The sequence below is a fragment of the Mesoplodon mirus genome (genome assembly GCF_964341445.2).
Source record: "Mesoplodon mirus genome assembly, chromosome: 18".
NCBI classification, from domain to species: Eukaryota; Metazoa; Chordata; class Mammalia; order Artiodactyla; family Ziphiidae; genus Mesoplodon; species Mesoplodon mirus.
Genome location: NC_138994.1, coordinates 12281381 through 12299389, shown reverse-complemented (window position 1 = coordinate 12299389; position 18009 = coordinate 12281381). Strand labels below are relative to the sequence as shown.

Genomic DNA, 18009 nt, shown 5'->3' with positions numbered 1-18009 from the left:
TTTCTTTTTAAGTACATGTCTCTAATAAGCAAACCTTTCCCAAGTACTTGAAATACATGAATCTGATAAATTTAATAGGTAAATAAATACAGTACAATTTCATCTCCCTTAAACATTACAGTGCTTTTACCATGTGTCTTAAATTCTCTCCTCTCTTTATAAAATCAAAAATTACATGTGCACTATTAAAAGCTCAGTGAGACATTTTAAAATGGAACCAGAAGGACAGTGTGTATGTACTTCAAATTACTTTAAATATCACAGGTGTTTTAGATAATTAAATGTATCTGGGTTATCCCTGAAGTTAGCACAGAATGACCATGGGCTTGCTTTACTTTGTCATCCTAGTTCTCAGCCCTAAAGCTCGGTGAGGTCACAGATGCCCTCTGAGCAGAGTTAGGACACCTGTGTAACGGAGCCTCCTCCCTCCGAGTGGAGTCTCTTCCCTCCGAGCTTGCTCACCAGCTGGTAACTGCTTTTGGGCAGAATTAGAAGCCCATCTATCATTCACGGTCCCCTTGACAGCAAGACTCCGGGGTCAGGTGTCCTCTGGATCAGATACTCTTTCCTCATCAGAAGGTGTCCCAGGTGATGCTGCTCACCCTCCTCCTGCTCCCGTGAAATGCCAGCCCCTTCCCTTGCTGCTGTCCCTTTGTGTCTCCTTAGGCCTGGCCGCATCCCTTTGGTGCGCCCCGCAGGCATGTCCGTGCTGTTCTCTAGGAGTTCTGGGGCAACTTTTGAGAAACGTTTTCACCTGAGTTGAGCTGGTAGCTTTGTGTTTTCCTTGCAGATGCCCTTTCTGAGCAGGTCGTGGGTTCCAGAGTGACTTCGGGTGGGACCACGTGTGTTGCTCACACCTGCCTCTCCGGGGCTGAGGTGCCAGCAGGGTTGTGGTACAGCAGGCGCAGCGTCTGTGGAGCTGAGTGCTGCTTTGGGCCTCCTCACGGTCTCTGTCTCCCATGTGCAGTTGTCTCCGTGATCCTGAAGGCGCTGACATACGAGGAGAAGCGGGGCGCCTGCAGCGTGGGCTCCAACGTCAGGGACGCCGCCTGCTATGTGTGTTGGGCCTTTGCACGGGCCTACGAGCCTCAGGAACTGAAGCCCTTCGTGGCCGCAATCTCAAGGTAAAGCCTGTTAAATGACTTTCCAATCACTGTGGCGGAGTGACAGCATTGGCTCGCCGGCTTCCCTGCCTGCACGTGTGCAGTGAAAACCAGCTCAGCCTCACAAGGCTGGAAAAATACATTTCCCCTGGTTTCCTGGACAGAGCAGGAGGGCAACAGGCTGTGCCACCCGCGTGGGCCTGAGCCCTACTTTTAGGATCCTGTGTTTGTGCCCGGGAAAATTCAAAACAGATGTGTCCTCAGTATAGTGATGTTGTGAGTTAATTTTTTCCCTGTCTCCTGTTGGACTGGAGTCCCTTTGACGTGAAAAGGGAGGTCAGGTCTCTGCTTCTGGTTGTTGATTAAGAAGCTGGAGGAGGCGGCCAAGCATGGCGGCAGCCTCTGGGTTAGTCATGGTTGTAACACTGACCCGATGGCTTTTCCTAGGAGATGGATTGCAACATTGTTCTCAGGTCCTGGAGGCCGCCTGCCACAAAGGAGGTGCCGTGAAAAGAGCGGGAGACCCCTCCAGGTCTCAAAGCATCTGCACGGCAACTCTGTCCTGACATTCTCCTCCTCCGGTCTGCGCATCGGGTCCCTCCCACCTTCTGAGTGCCAGCAGGGCCTGGGGGAAAGCCGCGGAGGGCGTGGGCCACTCTAGGGTCCGGAGAGGGTCCTCAGGCCTGTTTACTGCTCCGGATGCGTGGCCAGGCTGTATCTCTCAGTCTTTACCCTCGCGTGAAGGAGGAGCCTGCAGAGCAGCCTGAGGATTCTGACCCCTGCTTAGGGAGACGCACTGCTTCCCAGGAGGTTGTAAAGGTGTCTGACCCCTCCTGGTCCTGTCCATCCTTGGGAGGGGACGGGTGGGGTGGGAGGGCAGTAGGCTTGTGGAGATACCGTGGCCTGAGGCCTGGCTGCGGAGACCAGGCTGCCTGTGCCTTTGTCCCGTGTTCCTGCCCTCGGGCGTGTGTTCCCCACTCTCTCATTGCTCTGCAAACGTGAGATCGTTTGCTGTTTAATGCAGCTTCCGGGAAGGCGCTGCCTACTGCTTTCTTGTTCTGCTCCTCAGCTTTTTGGAAGTTGCTTCTGTAACTAGAGAATGAAAGCCAAAAAAGTGTTTTGCTCATTGTTTACATCAGCAGTCACAGGATGATGAACCCTTAGATGGGTGCTATCTCATTCAGTGTCATGGCTTCCCACTCCTCCAAGGACGCTTGCCTGGAGCTGAGCCAGGCCTGGCTCTGCAAATGCCACGCTGCCTCTGCCAGAAGCAGATGTGGGGGAATCTGGCTCCAAATGGTCATTCCCAGTTCAGAGTTAAGTCATCCCGACAAGGCTTCTTTTTTCAGTTTAACCTTTGTGGCTGAGAGCTTGGAAGGTTGCAGGAACCTGGGCCCTGCTTTCTCCAGGGACTCTCTTTGGTTCAGCCCAATGGGAGAAGCATTGCCAAGGGCTGAAGGGTCAGTAGAGGCATTGGGCACAGAGGTGGGCGGCCACCACTCACCACGTCCTCTGCTTCGGGGAGAAGCTTCTCATTGCCCCGTAGGTGAGAACATCAGAGTCACAAGACCTCGTCACCAACTTGGAGAGAAATAGCATGAAGGGTCCTGAGTCCTGCTGTCCCTGCTGGCATAAGTGGGCCAGAGAGCAGGGTTCTGTGCAGGCCCTGGGCTTGGGAAGGGAGCCTCTTTCACCCAAAAGCAGATACCATTGCAATGCTAATCTCAGCAGTGGTTTTATAATGCAGAATACCAGCCTGTGAGCAGAAGTGCTGGTAAGTGTTAAGCCTGGCCCTTGCTCACGTGGCGTGACTGTCAATGTGGATTCCCGGCGTGGGCGGCCCTTCACAGACTCCTGTCCAATTTTCCTGGAGGCTGAAAGGGCACCGGCACATCTTACTTCAGGGTGACGCCCTGTTATTCAGAAAAGGAAAGACCCCCTTTGGCGAGAGGGTTACTTCCTGGAGCTGGCGCCTGTTGGGAGAGGGCTTTGAAGAGACCAGCGACCCCACTGGGTGGAGGCCTGTGCGGCCCACCTGCTGGACGAGGGTGATGCAGGTCTGCTTGCAGCTGAGGGGTGGGCCGAGCCCTACTGTGGGGCCCCCTAGGGAACTGGAATGTTGGGGGGACGGAGTACAGGTGGGTGGTCAGGACACCGAGCTTTCTGAGTTGGGACTCATTTTAAATAATGGCACTCAGCACGAGGGACAGATCACAGCTGCGTGTACTGGTGGCGGCGTCCGTCCGCAGAAACTCATGTGGTTCACCTGGGCCTTTGATCTCCGTGGAGGCTGAATTTCCCTGACGTCTTGGGTACGCCCAAGCAATCACTGATGAGTTTACATACACTGAAACCACCAGCTTGCAGGGGAGCCCAGGGACTCCTGCTTCACAGCCCTCCTAATTTCTCCTGATTGACCCTGGAGTTAGTACCTCATGGAGTTTCTGCTCAGAAAGGCCCCTCTTGTCCCCTTCCCCTGTGCCCATCCCAGGACTGGATCAGCAAGTGCCTGTTGGAGCCATGCCCGGCAGCTTTCTCAGTCCAGTTTGGCAGGTTCCGAGGGAGCCTGTGCTCCAGCCTTTCCCGGTCCATCTAGACTGCAGGCCCAGGGGGGGTGGAGCGGGCAGGCGGGCGGGCTGGAGGGTGAGTCACAGTGCCAGGTGAGTCTGCAGGATGCTGCTGGCGCTCGCTTCCCTGCCCCAGAGTATCGGTTGGGGTGTGTCCTTTGAGATCAGCCTCCCTTGGTTTGTAATAAGTGGCCACATTTTAATTGTCAGCTTTTAAGCCCATTCATCCTGGCACATGATAAAATCTTGCTATCTTTATACTTTCACAAACTCTTCAGTAGATCCTGCAAAAGTAGACAGTTGAGATCAAACTGTAATTCTGTCAATGAACTAGAAACATTTGATGAAAAGAATCAGGTGGTGGTAATAATGAGGCAGGGCTGGGCTCAGCCCATGGAAGAGGTCAGAGCGTGGCCGGCCACCAGCTCAGAGGGCCGTGCAGGGAAGGAACGCTCACCTTCCTAAAGGAGCTGCTCCGGCCTGCTCCCCTTCTTAAAGGAACCCGAGGAACTGTTTTTCCACCTCACCTGTGAATATGTGCTTACCCTCTCTGTTTCGTAAATACCGAAAAGGAAGTTTTTAGGTCATTTTAATCATGGTTTGAACTAGTATTGGTCGATTTTGAAAACCTGTATTTCCTAAGCGTTATATTCAGACACATTAAGAGATGGAATAATTATTTTGTGGATAAGTACATAGGGCTTCCTGAAAAGCCAAGTGTAATTTAGGGAGAAAGAAACACATAAAGTTAAAATGGTAGAGGATGGTTGTGCATTATCTAGAAAGTACCATCTCACCAGTAATCATATATACACTACCAAATGTAAGGTAGATAGCTAGTGGGAAGCAGCCGCACAGCACAGGGAGATCAGCTCCGTGCTTTGTGACCGCCTGGAGGGGTGGGATAGGGAGGGTGGGAGGGAGGGAGACGCAAGAGGGAGGGGATATGGGAACAGATGTATATGTATAACTGATTCACTTTGTTATAAGCAGAAACTAAAAAAAAAAAAAAGCTTATTTGCAAGAAAAGGAAAAAAGATCCCTGTTGCCAGCATGTGTGTTGGTTGTCACCTTCTAGCGATTTCCTCACCTGAAACTCTTTTGTAAGCCGAGCTCCTGTTGACATCAACCCTGCAGGGCCCCTCCCGCACCGGGGGCAGTGCCCGACTCAGCCTCGCGGAGCGAGCTGGGCGAGCAGGGCAGCGTGGGCAGTGCCTGGGGATTGGCTCCCAGATCTCTTCCTCGAGGGCAAGATTGTCCTGAAAAATCAGGAAATGGCAAGCATTGCTCAAAGCTATGTCTTGTTCCCACTCAGCGTTTCTTGATGGCAGACTTCCAGGGGGAAGATAACCTTTCTGTTTTTCGAGAAAAGTTAAGTGGCAATTATTGACCAGAGTGTTCCCCGCTGTCCACCTGTTAGGTCTCCCCTCAGACTCCATTTTAGCTCTGCTGCGAACGAAAAGCACTTTAAAGATGTCTTGTGTTTCGCCGTTGTGTCAGCTGGTATGAGCTTTGATTCTTCTGATTTAGAGAAAGCCACAGGCGCGTCTTGTAATTTATTCCAAAACCAATGTGACTTGAAACTTTCAGACAACACGGGTGGGTAAGAAATTATTAGTCTGATATTTTAAAAAGTTTTTGACTTTGAAATGACAAGATTACTGTTACTTAAGGTTAAAAAGTATATTTTGTATTTTATTGCTACAAAATATTACACAAACTAACAACAATTGAGTTCGGGGTGAGATCTGCTCTTTGCTGTACCTGCTAAAACCAGGTGCCTGGAGCTCGGAGCAGGTCCAGGCACGCAGCTCCCCTGACTCGGACAAGAAAGAAAGTCCCTTTCTGTTTGACACAGAGCATCTTTCTGTGTTGGGAAATCCTGGTGAAGTATTACTTGAACTCTCCCAGCGAAAGCAAGCAGGTGAAAATACCTGAGAGTGTTCCAGCCCCAGTGGCTGTGGTCGGTGTGGTCCTTGCTGGCTACAGTCTGGCACCTGCACCTCGCTCTGAAATTCTAAGTGAAAGCACATGACTCATGTTCAGCCCCATCCTGCTGAGGAAAACTTCACAGCACATGGGACATGGGGGCCCTGGGGGAGCTCTCATGTTTATATTTAACCAATATTGTCATACCTACTTTTATTTGAAACATGCTAGTATTTCTAGATAAGCCAGTTTTGTTCTGAAAGTGTGAAATTAGAGTAATTTTCAAAATTTAGTCCAAATCAGAACAGTATTTAAAACCTGTTGCATTCATAGGTATATACACAGTGGATTTGTTGAATTAACTTGAGTCTATATTTGACTAAGAGCTGTGCTTTTTAAGTGGTTCTGTTATATTTGTCCTACTGTGTTCTGTGAAGTTCGGTAAAATACGGATAAAGCAGCCAGTATTTGAAGCCATTTACTTGTGAATGCAGAAGCAATCTGATGGAGGCGGTTGGGCCTGTCTCTAGTGCCCCAGGGTCAGGTTCTCAGGCTGTAGCCAACGCAAGCCCTTCAGAAGCTGGCCTTCGGTCGAGCCTCACCCTGCGTGTCTGAGTCGGTGGCCTGGCCCTGTGGCCCTCGCGAGCTCGGGGTCTGCTCCTGTGACCACAGGCAGGGTGTGTTCACCGTGACAGGAGGCTTGTGCCCAGAGGCAGACCACTGCGTGCCATTCAGGGGAGTTTCTGCCAGGCTCCCACGACACCCTGTCTCTCCAGGAATCATTGCTGTGTGGCAAGTGACCACAGGGACCGAGCCAAGTGGGCTGGGCCTTGCCACGGGGGTGCGGGAGGCCCACAGACCCACCTCAGGCTGAGCACAGAGAGGGGTCTACAGGAGAACGTAAGCGGCGTCACCTGTGGTGGGGACGCCCGAGCTTGGCCTGGGCCCCGTCACTGCCAGGTAACCATGGGGGACCGTGTGCCAGAAGAGTGAAGGAGGTAGAGCCCCTTCCCTGCGGCTGCCGACTGAGGTTCAGGGGAGGGGCTGGAAGGAGGTAGCACACACGACAAAGCTGGGAAGGACCCTTCGGCACAGGAGTTCATTAATGTTTTGGCTAAGTCACAGCGTAAGCGGACAGACTTGAAGCCATGCTGTCTCCGTTTGGCACCACAGAGCAGGCCCCGCAGGCTGACCTGCACGGCGCGGCGGTGGCACAGAATGGGACTTGGACTTGCCTCAGTGGTCTCGGCTGCACCAAGGAGCTAGGTTGAAGTTGGGCTCAGCATGCCCTGGGCAGGGCCAGAGTGTCCACAGCTGGGAGGCCTGGTGGTCAGAGTGGTTTGATGCATAACTTAGTAGTGACCTTACAGGGGTTATGGTGGCCTGTAGGGTTAGGATGGCAGGTGATTTTAAGTTTCTTCTCTATGTTTTTTCCATTCTCTCCTCATTAATCAGTGTTCCATAATTTAAAAATTGCAATTTAGGACAAATAGATTGACAGGAAATTTTAAGAATTCAGTGTAAAATGTGAACTTTTGGTACAGAGGAAGTATAGATACGTCAACATTTTTCTTGTGTCAGATGTTAAAGGAAAGCAGAAATTCTTGGTTAGTATCTTTTCCTAGAATACATATGATCTTATGGAGTTTTTAAAAAGGCTCTTATTGGGACTTCCCTGGTGGTGCAGTGGTTAAGACTCTGCGCTCCCAACTCAGGGGGCCTGGGTTCGATCCCTGATTGGGGAGCTAGATTCCACACGCATGCCGCAACTAAGAGTTTGCGTGCCACGCAACCTGACAACTAAGGAGCCCGCCTACCACAGCTAAGACCCAGCAAAACCAAATAAATAAATAAATATTAATAAAAAATAAAAGTAAAAAAGGCTCTTACTAATATGCAAATATAATACTTAAATTTCCATCAACGATGAGAATACATTTAGAATAAAACACCAAACATGTTTTTGTTAAGAACAGTAGTGTGTATACGTTAATCCCAAACTCCTGATTTATCCCTCCCCGCCTTTCCCCTTTGGTAACCATAAGTTTGTTTTATATGTCTGTGGGTCTATTTCTCTTTTGTATGTAAGTTCACTAGAATGATTTTTTTTTTAGATTGCACATATAAGCAATATCATATATTTGTTTTTAGCTTACTTTGTGTGGTAATCTCTAGGTCCATCCATGTTGCTGCAAATGGCATTATACACACTACTATATATAAAATAAACAGCAAGAACCTACTGTACAGCACAGAGAACTATACTCAATATTTTTTAATAACCTATAAGGGAAAAGAATCTGAAAAAGAATAGAGACACACACACACATATGTATAACTGAATCACTTTGCTGTACACTTGAAAGTAACACAACATTGTAAATCAACTATATACTTCAATTAAAAAAAAAGAACAGTAGTTGTGTAATTTTTGGTTATTGAAAGATCACAGTATTAAATGTCTTGATCAGTTTAATGATTTCTCAGATTTTGTTAACAAAAACAATTATGATGTTAAAATGGAATCAATTAATCTTTAACTGGTCCTGCTAAAGTTGATGAATTTCCTTTAGTGTTAAGCCCAGTATTTTTTAAAAATCTCATTTTGGCTGTAGTTTATAATATAATAAAGAGTTGAGAGAGGAAAAGGGAATAACTTTCTGTTAATAGAGTTTTGCTGAAATTAATTTCAGCTTCACCTAGTAAAAGGACCCCAAATACTGGTACTGGATCTTTAAAAATCTTCAGATATTTAGTGGCTTTTCAAAAAAACTTTAAATTTTGAACAAACTTTAGGCTTAAAGAGGAATTGCAAAAATAATAGACGTTTCCATAAAAGCCCTTCACCAGCTTCCCTGAATATCGACCTCTTACAAAGGGGACCGAGGAATGAGCGTTGTGTGGGGCCAGTGGTTAAACCGCAGCTGCTCTTTGGCGATGTGCCTGCCCTCTTGGTGTCGCATTTGGGGTGCGTCCCAAACTCACTGTGCCAGTTGAGGTCTGTAAGGTGACTGTTTTTTTTTAAATAAATAATAAACATTTTGGGAGTACTTTGAGACTATGTAACTATCCAGTTTTCACACCCAGCACCCATCAGGTACTGCACTAGGCTAGCAATGATGGTTCTTTCATAGGAAAACATGTCTCCTCTGCTTTTTGCTCCTTTGTTTACTTATGTCAGTGTGGACCATGGGTTATCTTCTAGCACTGTTGGTTATTTCGTTGCTCAGATTGCTCTGCCTTTGGCTTTTGGGAGCAATTTCAGGTTGGCTTCTGTGCCCTGTGTTCCCTGCCCCCTTGCGCCTTTGTTTTTAATGGTTTCTCAATTTCTAGCATGACAGGATGCCCCAGGCTTTTCTTTTCCCCTCAACCCAGCCCTGGAGTCGACCACCTCCAGGAGTCTGTGTTCCTCAGAGTGGAGAGTATTTAGAATCCAAGACCTGGATTCCACTCGCATTTCCACAGCGTATCCTTTGCACCTCCAGCCTGGCCAGCTGCGTGGACACCTGTGATTCCAGCCCAGCGCCAGGTCCCCTGGCCTCCTGTGAGCAGTGCTTCTTCATCCTGGCTCCCTCCTCTGCAGCATCCACATGCAGTTGTTTCAGAACTGCTAACCCTCCCCCGTGAGAAACACACCCGCCCGGGAGGAGGGAGTTCCTGTGTGTCCTCCCCGTCCATCGAGTGTAGTGTCTCTATGTAACGCAGGCACATTTCCTCTGCTGTTGCAGGACCCCACTTCCTATAGTTTCTTTTTAATTTGCATTCAGGAAAATTCACTCTTTGTCGTGAACAGTTCTGTGGGTTTTGACAGATTTGTAGGGTTGGGTTCTACAACTTCAATACCAAACAGAATGGCTGTCGGGTGGGAGGCCAGCACCCCTTTCAGGTGATCTCTGTGTGTCTGAATAACCCTTTTTCAAACATTTCCTCTGTGGGCTGATAGGAGATGCAAATTTACAAGTCACACTTAGAAACAGCACTTTGTCCCCACTTTGTTTTCTGTTGTTGCCAAATCCGACTGGGCACTTAAGTACCTTCTGGTTTGTCCCTGATGGTTGAGGGTGATCATGTAGTGAAGGGAGGTTTCAGTGAAGCTGGTGGACAGCGTGAGCCTGGGGACTTCCTTCTTGCGGAGCTCGGTTGTGGTTTGGCTCGTGGGGGCAGGACCGTCAGCTGCTTTCTGTGCTTGCCTACAGTTTCTGGGGAGATGCAGGGCTCATCGCTCCTGCTGGCCCCCTGGGCCCCGCTGGCCACCCACATGTTTCTCTGTTTGTACCTGTCATCCTGCCCCGACCCTGCCATCCTCGTCCTGCCCTGTGAGGCCCGTACACGAGGCCACCCTCCCTGTGACTTCTGCTGGCTCTCATGAAGTCGGGGTTGGCCACCCTCGCTGCCCCATGAGCGTCTCTTTAGCCAAGGCCCCCGAGCCACAGACGGGCTTGTGGGCATGTGGAGGAGGGAGACTATGGGGTCAGCATCCCAGGCGTCTGTGCAGATTCCCTTTCATTAATCGCCTTCCCTTTTTCTCACAGCGCACTGGTGATCGCTGCCGTGTTTGACCGAGATGTAAACTGCAGGAGAGCAGCCTCTGTAAGTTTTCCTGTCCTGTTCCTTTTCTTGAGGGTGTGGGTGGCTCTGACCTGTGACCGGCTCCCCGGAGAGGCTGTGGTCACCAGCTTGTGAAGCAGGAGGGATGCCCAGGGCATGGGGGCCCATGGAGGGTGGCGCCCACTCCCTCTGGGTCCCAGCCGAGGAGTGGGCTATAGCCCGTGGAGGGTGGGTCAGGACGGGTTGCCCCCCGTCCAGGTGGGGATGGAGAGGGGGCCTGGAGGGTCCACAGCTCAGGAGTGGGCAAGTGTGCACAGTGGTTGCTGCTGTCTGTTTGACGAGTGTCTGGCCAGGGATCAGCATTGCAGCCTCGCCTTCTGGTTGGTGGGGTGTCACGGAAGCGCAGCCTCCGTCCTCAGATGCAGGGGCTCCATCAGGTCACGGAGCCCCCTGCTCCCTTGCAGCTCCTGATGGCCTGCCTGCTCTCTGTTCCCTGAATTACATGGGGTCCTTGAAACTTTTCTGGTTTCAAGAAAAAGTTTCCCAGGAAAGCTCAGGACCTCATCTGTGTCCTGCAGTTTCTCTTCTCGTCTTGAGCATCAGTAGGAAGCCTGGTGATTCTTTGAGAAGTCTTCACATTTGTGCCCTGATATTTACCCTCAGGCAGTAATTGTAAGACTCACTGAAATACAGTAAGAATCTTTTGTTAAATCTGTCCTTAAAAATTACCTTTTGGGGAATTCCCTAGCGGTCCAGTGGTTAGGACTCCGTGCTTCCACTACAGGGGGCCCGGGGTTCCATCCCTGGTCAGGGAACTAAGATCCCACAAGCAGTGCAGTGTGGCCTAAAAAAATATATATATATTTATATTTTCTTTTCTGTTTATTGGAACCTAAGAGCTAATTTTGGGAAGCAGTAATAAAATCAAAGCACTGATACTTTTTACCCTAGGGAAGAGGTGGAATAAAACAACAGATATAATTGTTTTTTCAAGTTAAAATTAAAATCCTTTAAAATCAGCAGAAATTCTTTCCATTAAACACCACCTAAGTGACCCCTGCTTACCTAGTGGTGCAAGGCTAAGGCAGTGAAAGGTGCTTTTGTTCGAACCTCATTTGAAAATGTCAGGATCAAGTCCCTAATTATTGGGGATGAAATTTCTCTCACCGCAAAGCTGCTTCCTCGTGAAGACGTGTTTCGTCCTTTTTGGCTCCTGTTTGTGCTCACGTTTTGTGCTCTCCTTGGGAGCCCGCCCAGCAACCTCGGGCCTCTTTCCCCAACGCCCGGGAGGTGGGAGCTCAGTGAGGGTGGTGAGCTGTCCTCTCTCTCCGTCCTGTGCCCTGGGGGCACCACCTCTCCGGGTTGTCAGGTGCCGGGAGGCTCTCACCACCACCAGCAGCCCTGGGAGGATGGCCTTCCCGTCATACTTGGGTGTCACGGAGAGTGACAGACTGGAGGCCCACCTGGTTAATCACGGTGAATATATTTATGAATTTGTGAAAAGATGTCCCATTAAGTGGTTGTTCAATGCTAGTTGTTGTACATGCTAGAAAGTGCCCAGCAGGCCCCCAAATGTGTCTCCCCAGCGGCCACCGGCTTCTGGTGGCAGGTTCGGGAGGAGGGAATGGGGCCAGGGAGCCACACTTCTCTTGACCTTAGATGTCCTTGAAGCCTGGGTGTAGCTACGAGTCCCAGTCTTTTTCATTGGACTCCAAATTGGATGTTTAGTACTAAACCCCGTATTATTTTTTGATGTGATATACGTGGACTCACACGGTGTGACCTTTGGGACTGCCTTTCCTGCAGCACGATTCCCAGGGTCCATCCAGGCTGTGGCAGTACTGGCAGCCCCTCCGTCCTGCCCTTCCCTGGCCGAGTCATGTCCCCTGGCCAGCTGTGCCACAGCTGCCTGAATTGTTCATGTATGGTAGGGTCTCTGGGTTGTTTCTGGTTTGGAACCATTAAGAATTAAGCTGCTGTAAACATTCATGGACAGGTTTTTGTGTGAACACAATTTCTCTTTCTCTGGGATAAATGCCAAGAATACAATTTTGGGGTCATATGGTAGTTGCATGGTTAGTTCTGTAAGAAAGGGCCCTGCTGTTTTCCAGAGGGGCTCCACCATTGTACCTTCCCTCCATCATTCTGTCAGTGATCAGTTTTTCTGTGGCCTCACCAGCATTTGGTGTTGTCATTATTTTTGCGTTAGTTACTCTGATTAGGTGTGTGGTGATAGCTCGTTGTGGCTTTAACTTGCATTTCTCTGATGGCGATGCTAGTGATGTTGAGCAGGTTTTCACGTGATATTTACCACCCATATCCTCTTTGGTGACGTGTCTGTCTAAGTTGTTGGGGAGGGGGAAATTCCTCCCCCCACACCAACCCTTCTTGGTGGATTTTGGCTGGTCTAGTAATTAAATTGACACGAGACAGATTAACAGGAGAAAAAGCAACAAGGTAATTCGTATACACGGAGGTCTCATAAAAATGGGACCCACAAAGTGACCAAAGCAGGCTGTTTTTATATCATTTTCAGACAAAGAAACAGTTATTTGTGGAGATTTAACAAAGAGGCTCATGAAGAACTGACAAGGTTTATTTCCCTAACTGGTGGTGAGGACGCTTTCTCTCCTCCTGGAGTGGGGAGGGTACGTTCACATGGGAGATTTATTCCTGCTTTCACAGTCAAGAGTGTTTTTAATATCATTTTTCTCCTACTGGCTGTTTCTCAGGTAACTTTAATTCAAAATATCAATACGTGGCTTGGGTGGCCTGCCCTGAGCCCCAGCAAAGTCTTCTGGCCCTTTTTTCACGGGGTTGTTTGTTTTCATTGTTGAGTTTAGGAGTCTTTTCTTTCTTGGGCGAGTGGTTTGTAGGTTCTTCCTTCCAGCCTGTGGGTTGTCTGTTCATCCTCTTTACAAGGTCTTTCACGAGCACAAGAGTTTTTTTTAATTTTGATGAGATCCAACCTACCAGTTTTTTCTTTTATGGGTCATGTTTCTGGTGTCAAGTCTGAGAATCTGAGAATTCGTTGCTTAGCTCTCGATCCTGAAGATTTTCTCTGTTCTGTCCGATCGATCTGTGTCTGTCTTTTTGTCTGGGTTACCATGGCGTTCTAGTAACCCTAATACTGGGTAGAGCCATTCCTCCCATTTCTTTTTTTTCAACATTGTGTCACCATTTTAGGACTTGTGCTTTTTCATGCAAATCTCGTATTATTTTTTACCTTTTAAATGATGTCACCAGAATAGTAAATGTGCTCCTAAATATTGCATGTTATGTAAATTGGCATTGTATCTTTTTTCCATTGACTTTTGGTCGGTTTCATTTTTGCTTTTAAATTTCCTTTAATGAATTTATTACAAAAGGTGCAAAATGGTACATAGCAAAAGTCGAGTCTCCCTGCTCCCAGTGTGAAAGCTGCATGAGGGCCCTTGGGGAAGTGCCAGTCCAGCTGTGCCTCCCCAGGGCCACCAAGTGCGAGGTCTTGGAGACGACCAAGTTTCTGGTTTTCTCTGTAACCTGCCAGAGGCGTCGGGTGCACATTTAAACATCACGTGGGGGTCTTTGTGTTCCGTTGTCTTGATTCCTTGTGCACAACTGCATGTGCTCCTCCCAGCGCCCCGCAGGGGATGATGAAGTTGTAGCTGAAATGAAAGTCCTAGAGGTTACAACCTCATTTCCAGGAAGCTCCTGCCCCAGGCATTGGGGCTGCGTCTGCAGGCAGGATCACCCCTCCCAGGTGCTCCCTGAAGCCACCAGCCACCTGCCCTCTGCCCTCTGCCCTGTCTCTCTGGTGGAAGGCACGTGGCGATGAGGTTGCATTGTGCGCAGCTGCACGCCTTGGGCATTTGCTAGCTGGTGGCAAGAAGGTCCACCTAAGGATGCCTCATTCTAAGGTAATGTTTCGACCTTGTGAACAGCCCAGCTCTGGGCCTGTGAGCAGGACGTGGAGCGTGTCTGTGGCAGGTCCTGGGGAAGGCAGCATGGGGAGACCTGGCACTCAGTGTCACCATCCTGTGAGCTGTCATCACACATCCCCAGGAAAATGATTTGTGTTTTGGGCTTTTAGTTAACCAAATAGATATGACTCTATTCTTATTTTTGTATCTAAGACCTTGAATTAGGCTTTGGTGTGAAGCTCAGCATTGGCCGCTAAGCTGATTTTATAAACTTGAATTCTTAAATCATGGTTTTAAAGCACACCAGGACGTAAAAACAGAAAGATAAACCACCCTTGAGGCTCTGAGTGGCCAGCAGTGAGGACCTTTATTTAAAAAACCGTCACAGCTCATGTGTCTTGCACTGGATTTGCTGTGCGTCCATCACTCATGTCCAGCGAGTACACACCTAACTCACTGCCGTGTTTGTGCTTCTCTTCCTAGGCTGCTTTCCAGGAGAACGTGGGAAGACAGGTATGGCTATTTTCAGAAATCTTCATTCCTAAAACTTCCTGTAGATGTAGAAGTAGAAATAGTAAAGCTACAAATGTGGGTAAAGAATTTACCTAGAATAAGCTAGTACTTCACACTGTGACTTCCAGTCGCAGATTCACTCATAATGTGACTCAGGTGAGTGTTGACACAAGTTTTAAACAATTAGTTGTTGTTTTACAGGAAACTTGAATGTGTAAGTAATTTTCACACACGTCAGAAATCAGTGCCTTGTGTATTGCCGGGGGCCTTCTGATGTCAGCAGTTGCCCGTGGGCGCTGGAGGGGTGTGGGCAGAGGAGCCAGGCAGGGCAGGGGCAGAGACGTGACCCCTGCCTGTCCCACGTGTGGAAGGAGCCAGCTTCCACCTGCCAGCCGCCCCACGGCCCCTCCTGACTTGACATCGTGCCCCCGGCCCTGAACCTCTTATTGCGGTCAGCCTGGGCTGGGAGGTGTGGCCTTTATCCCCAAGTCATTCATACTGTGTGTGACAATGACCACCCTGGCACACGTGGCCAGTCTGGCAGCAAATGAGCCATCTCAAGGGTCAGTTTCCCATGGCCGGGGAGCCCAGGAGAGAAGTCTGAGCTATGCTCAGAAGGGCTCCAGGAGAGAGATCTGGGCTGGAGGTGAGTGTGTTGTGGGCCTGGGGATCAGCAGGTGATACTGGGGACAAGCGGTGATGGGCCTTGAGGGGCAGAGGTCAGGCTGCAGGACCAAGGGGAGCCCACGCAGAGTGGCTGCCCAGCAGGTGGGAGGATGGGAGAGGTGGGCGTGCACAGGAGGGAAGGTTTGGACAAACACGGGACTCCAAGACTCCTGCCTGGACATCTGCGGGAAAGCGTGCGTGCAGGGACTGTCCCCTTGGATGCCCTCGAGTCTGTCAGGGTTCCCACAGCGGGGCCGGCCTTGCTGTTGAACCGGGGCCTGCATTCCCAGCACTGGGTCCACTTGCCCTTCCTGGGCCGCCAAAGGCCAGGGAGAGGGGGTGATACTGCAGCTGTGGCTTCCACGGGGGTGTCGTTTGGGGCACGGTGGGAAGTTCTCCCGGAAGTGTGGGCTGCTGGGCGAGGCGCCTCCGTCCACGTGGCCTGGGTGTTGGCGAGGGATCCCCCAGCACTCAGGGTGGAGCAGAGAGAGGAGCCAGCGGGGCTTCAGGGTGGAGCAGAGAGAGGAGCCAGCGGGGCTTCAGGCTGGACCAGGTCTGTGGAGGGCAGCCGACCTGCTGACCTTCCATCGAAGGCAACAGAGCAGCCAAGGGGCGGAGAGGAGGGTGGCTTAGCTGGAGGTTCTGCAGCCTGTGCTGTGAGCTGTGAGCGTGTGTGTGGGAGGGGCCGGGGCCTTGAGGTGAGGTGTCCAGTTCTGAATGCAGCGTTAAGGCTAAACTGATGCCAAGATGGGTCCAAACGAAGTCTCGGATTCCACAGTCATTGCCAAAGACAGAGGGAACCAAATCAGTCATCTTGAACTTGACTTCGTGCTACCTTGAAATTGTTGGGGTGCTGCCTCATGCTGCGGGTGTGCTTGTCTGTGGAAGGAGCCCAGTAAGGTCACAGCCTTTCTTCCATGGCTGGGAGGTGACTGAGACCCAGTATCCTTGGGTGTCCCTTAGTCCTGTCTACCTGGAGCCCTGAAAACTTAGAAGAAAGCGGGTCACTAGACAGAGATGCCAACCTCTGGCAGCGACAGGCTTCACTGTGTCAGGGCAGCAAGTGCCGCCCGCAGGACGAGGGAGGCTGACAGGGAGAAATGTGGGGTTGTTGAGGGGCCCGCAGGCCAAGATCCGGGCCTGCAGAGGAGGGCGGGGGCTGTGGTCAAGAAGGGAACTGCTGGAGGCTGAGCCAGGGGAGACTGGGCACCCTGAAAATCAGAGCCCAGGAGAAGAGGTGTCTCCCGCCCACCTCCAGCCCCCACGGCACCCCTGTCGGCAGAACCCCAGGTTCCAAAAGACACCAGGGCGGTCAGGAGCTGGGCAGTACTGCTCCCTGTGCAGTCGGAGCATGGGGGCCACTCAGGTTGTGGGGTCCGTCAGGGAAGGAAGGTGAGCAGCTAGGGTCCTCGTGCCCTTACCCTCCTCGTCTCCCCGTGCACTGGTGTTTACGGTAAGACTGGCCTGCGTGGTCCAGGGGAAGCCATGCCGACGTTTAAGAGGTGCTTACTGTGGGCCTGCACCCGGTGATGTCCTTCTGCAGCTTGACAGGAACGAGGAGGAGAAGGATGTGAACCTGCCAAAGGAGATAGGGGCGCGGGAGGGGAGTGTGGAGAGGGCACATGCGTTCCCAGACGTGGGGCGAGGCTCTTAGTGGCCACGTGTGGTCGACTTGCTGAGGGCATGGAGCGCAAGTGAGGGGCAGCAGGGGGCGCGTTTGTCCACGGCCCTGGGGTGGGATGTCCTCCGGGCTCCCGGGTGCGAGCACAGACCCTGTCTTTGGCCACCTTCAGCGATGGGGGAATTTGCAGGGGGAATTTGGTGGGGGGCCCATCTCTCCGTCCAGGCTCACCCCTGCCCACCGGGGACTCAGGCCTGAGCGAGGGGTCCTGAGTCTCCACTCCCAGCTCCCAGAGAAACCTTGGGAGAGATTTGCTGGAACACAGCCCCCTCTGTCCGTTCTGTCCCTCCTTGCAGGGATGAGCTGTCTGGACAGAGATGTGACGCTTCGGTATGCAGTGGCCGAACCAAGAAGATCTTGGGGTGTCAGGAGGCATCTGAACGTTGCCCGGGGGGCGGCAGGCTTGGGTGGTGGAGCAGAGGGCACCACCTCCTCCTGCAGCCACAGTGGCCTTTGTCTGACTCGGCCTCAGGCTGGTCTGGGGTGGACTGGAATCCAGCAGGAGTCAGCCCGGCACGCGGTTGCCCCTTGGGTGGTGGGGGGCCATCCCCTGCACTGAGCTGTGTCGGGAGACTGATTGGCTTTTAGGTTCGCTTGGGAACCGCACCTCTGATCCTGACATTGTGTCCGTGACGAACACGCTGGGGTCCATTGACAATATGAAGTCAGATCCCAAGTTCTTCATGTGCAGGGCTCCCTCGAGACGGTGTGGGAGGTTAGCAGTCTGTGGGTCCCTAGTCTATGGCTTGCTCAGAGTGGGGAAGGGCTCTGGGGACCCAGGCCTCACCACACCCTCCTATGGTTGGTGACAGCAAGGCATTCACTCCTTGGTGGAAAGTTTGTCATTTATGTCCTTGTAGAAAACTATTTGGGGACTTCCCTGGTGGCGCAGAGGTTAAGAATCCGCCTGCCAATGCAGGGAACAAGGGTTTGAGTCCTGGTCTGGGAAGATCCCACATGCCGTGGAGCAGCTAAGCCTGTGCGCCACAACTACTGAGCCTGCGCTCTAGAGTCTGCGAGCCACAACTACTGAAGCCCATGTGCCCTGTAGCCCACGTGTCACAACTATTGAGCCCACGCGCTCTAGGAACCGTGCTCCG

At 51.1% G+C, this 18009-nt stretch overlaps 1 protein-coding gene across 1 annotated transcript in view; it reads left to right on the top strand.

The window, feature by feature from the left end:
* TBCD (tubulin folding cofactor D) overlaps positions 1–18009 on the top strand; it is a 176301-nt gene that overhangs the window by 100006 nt on the left and 58286 nt on the right. Inside the window, exons 14-16 of the mRNA XM_082602994.1 lie at positions 968–1124; positions 10132–10189; positions 14533–14562. Coding sequence (XP_082459120.1) covers positions 968–1124; positions 10132–10189; positions 14533–14562 — 245 coding nt within the window. The remainder of the gene's footprint in view (positions 1–967; positions 1125–10131; positions 10190–14532; positions 14563–18009) is intronic.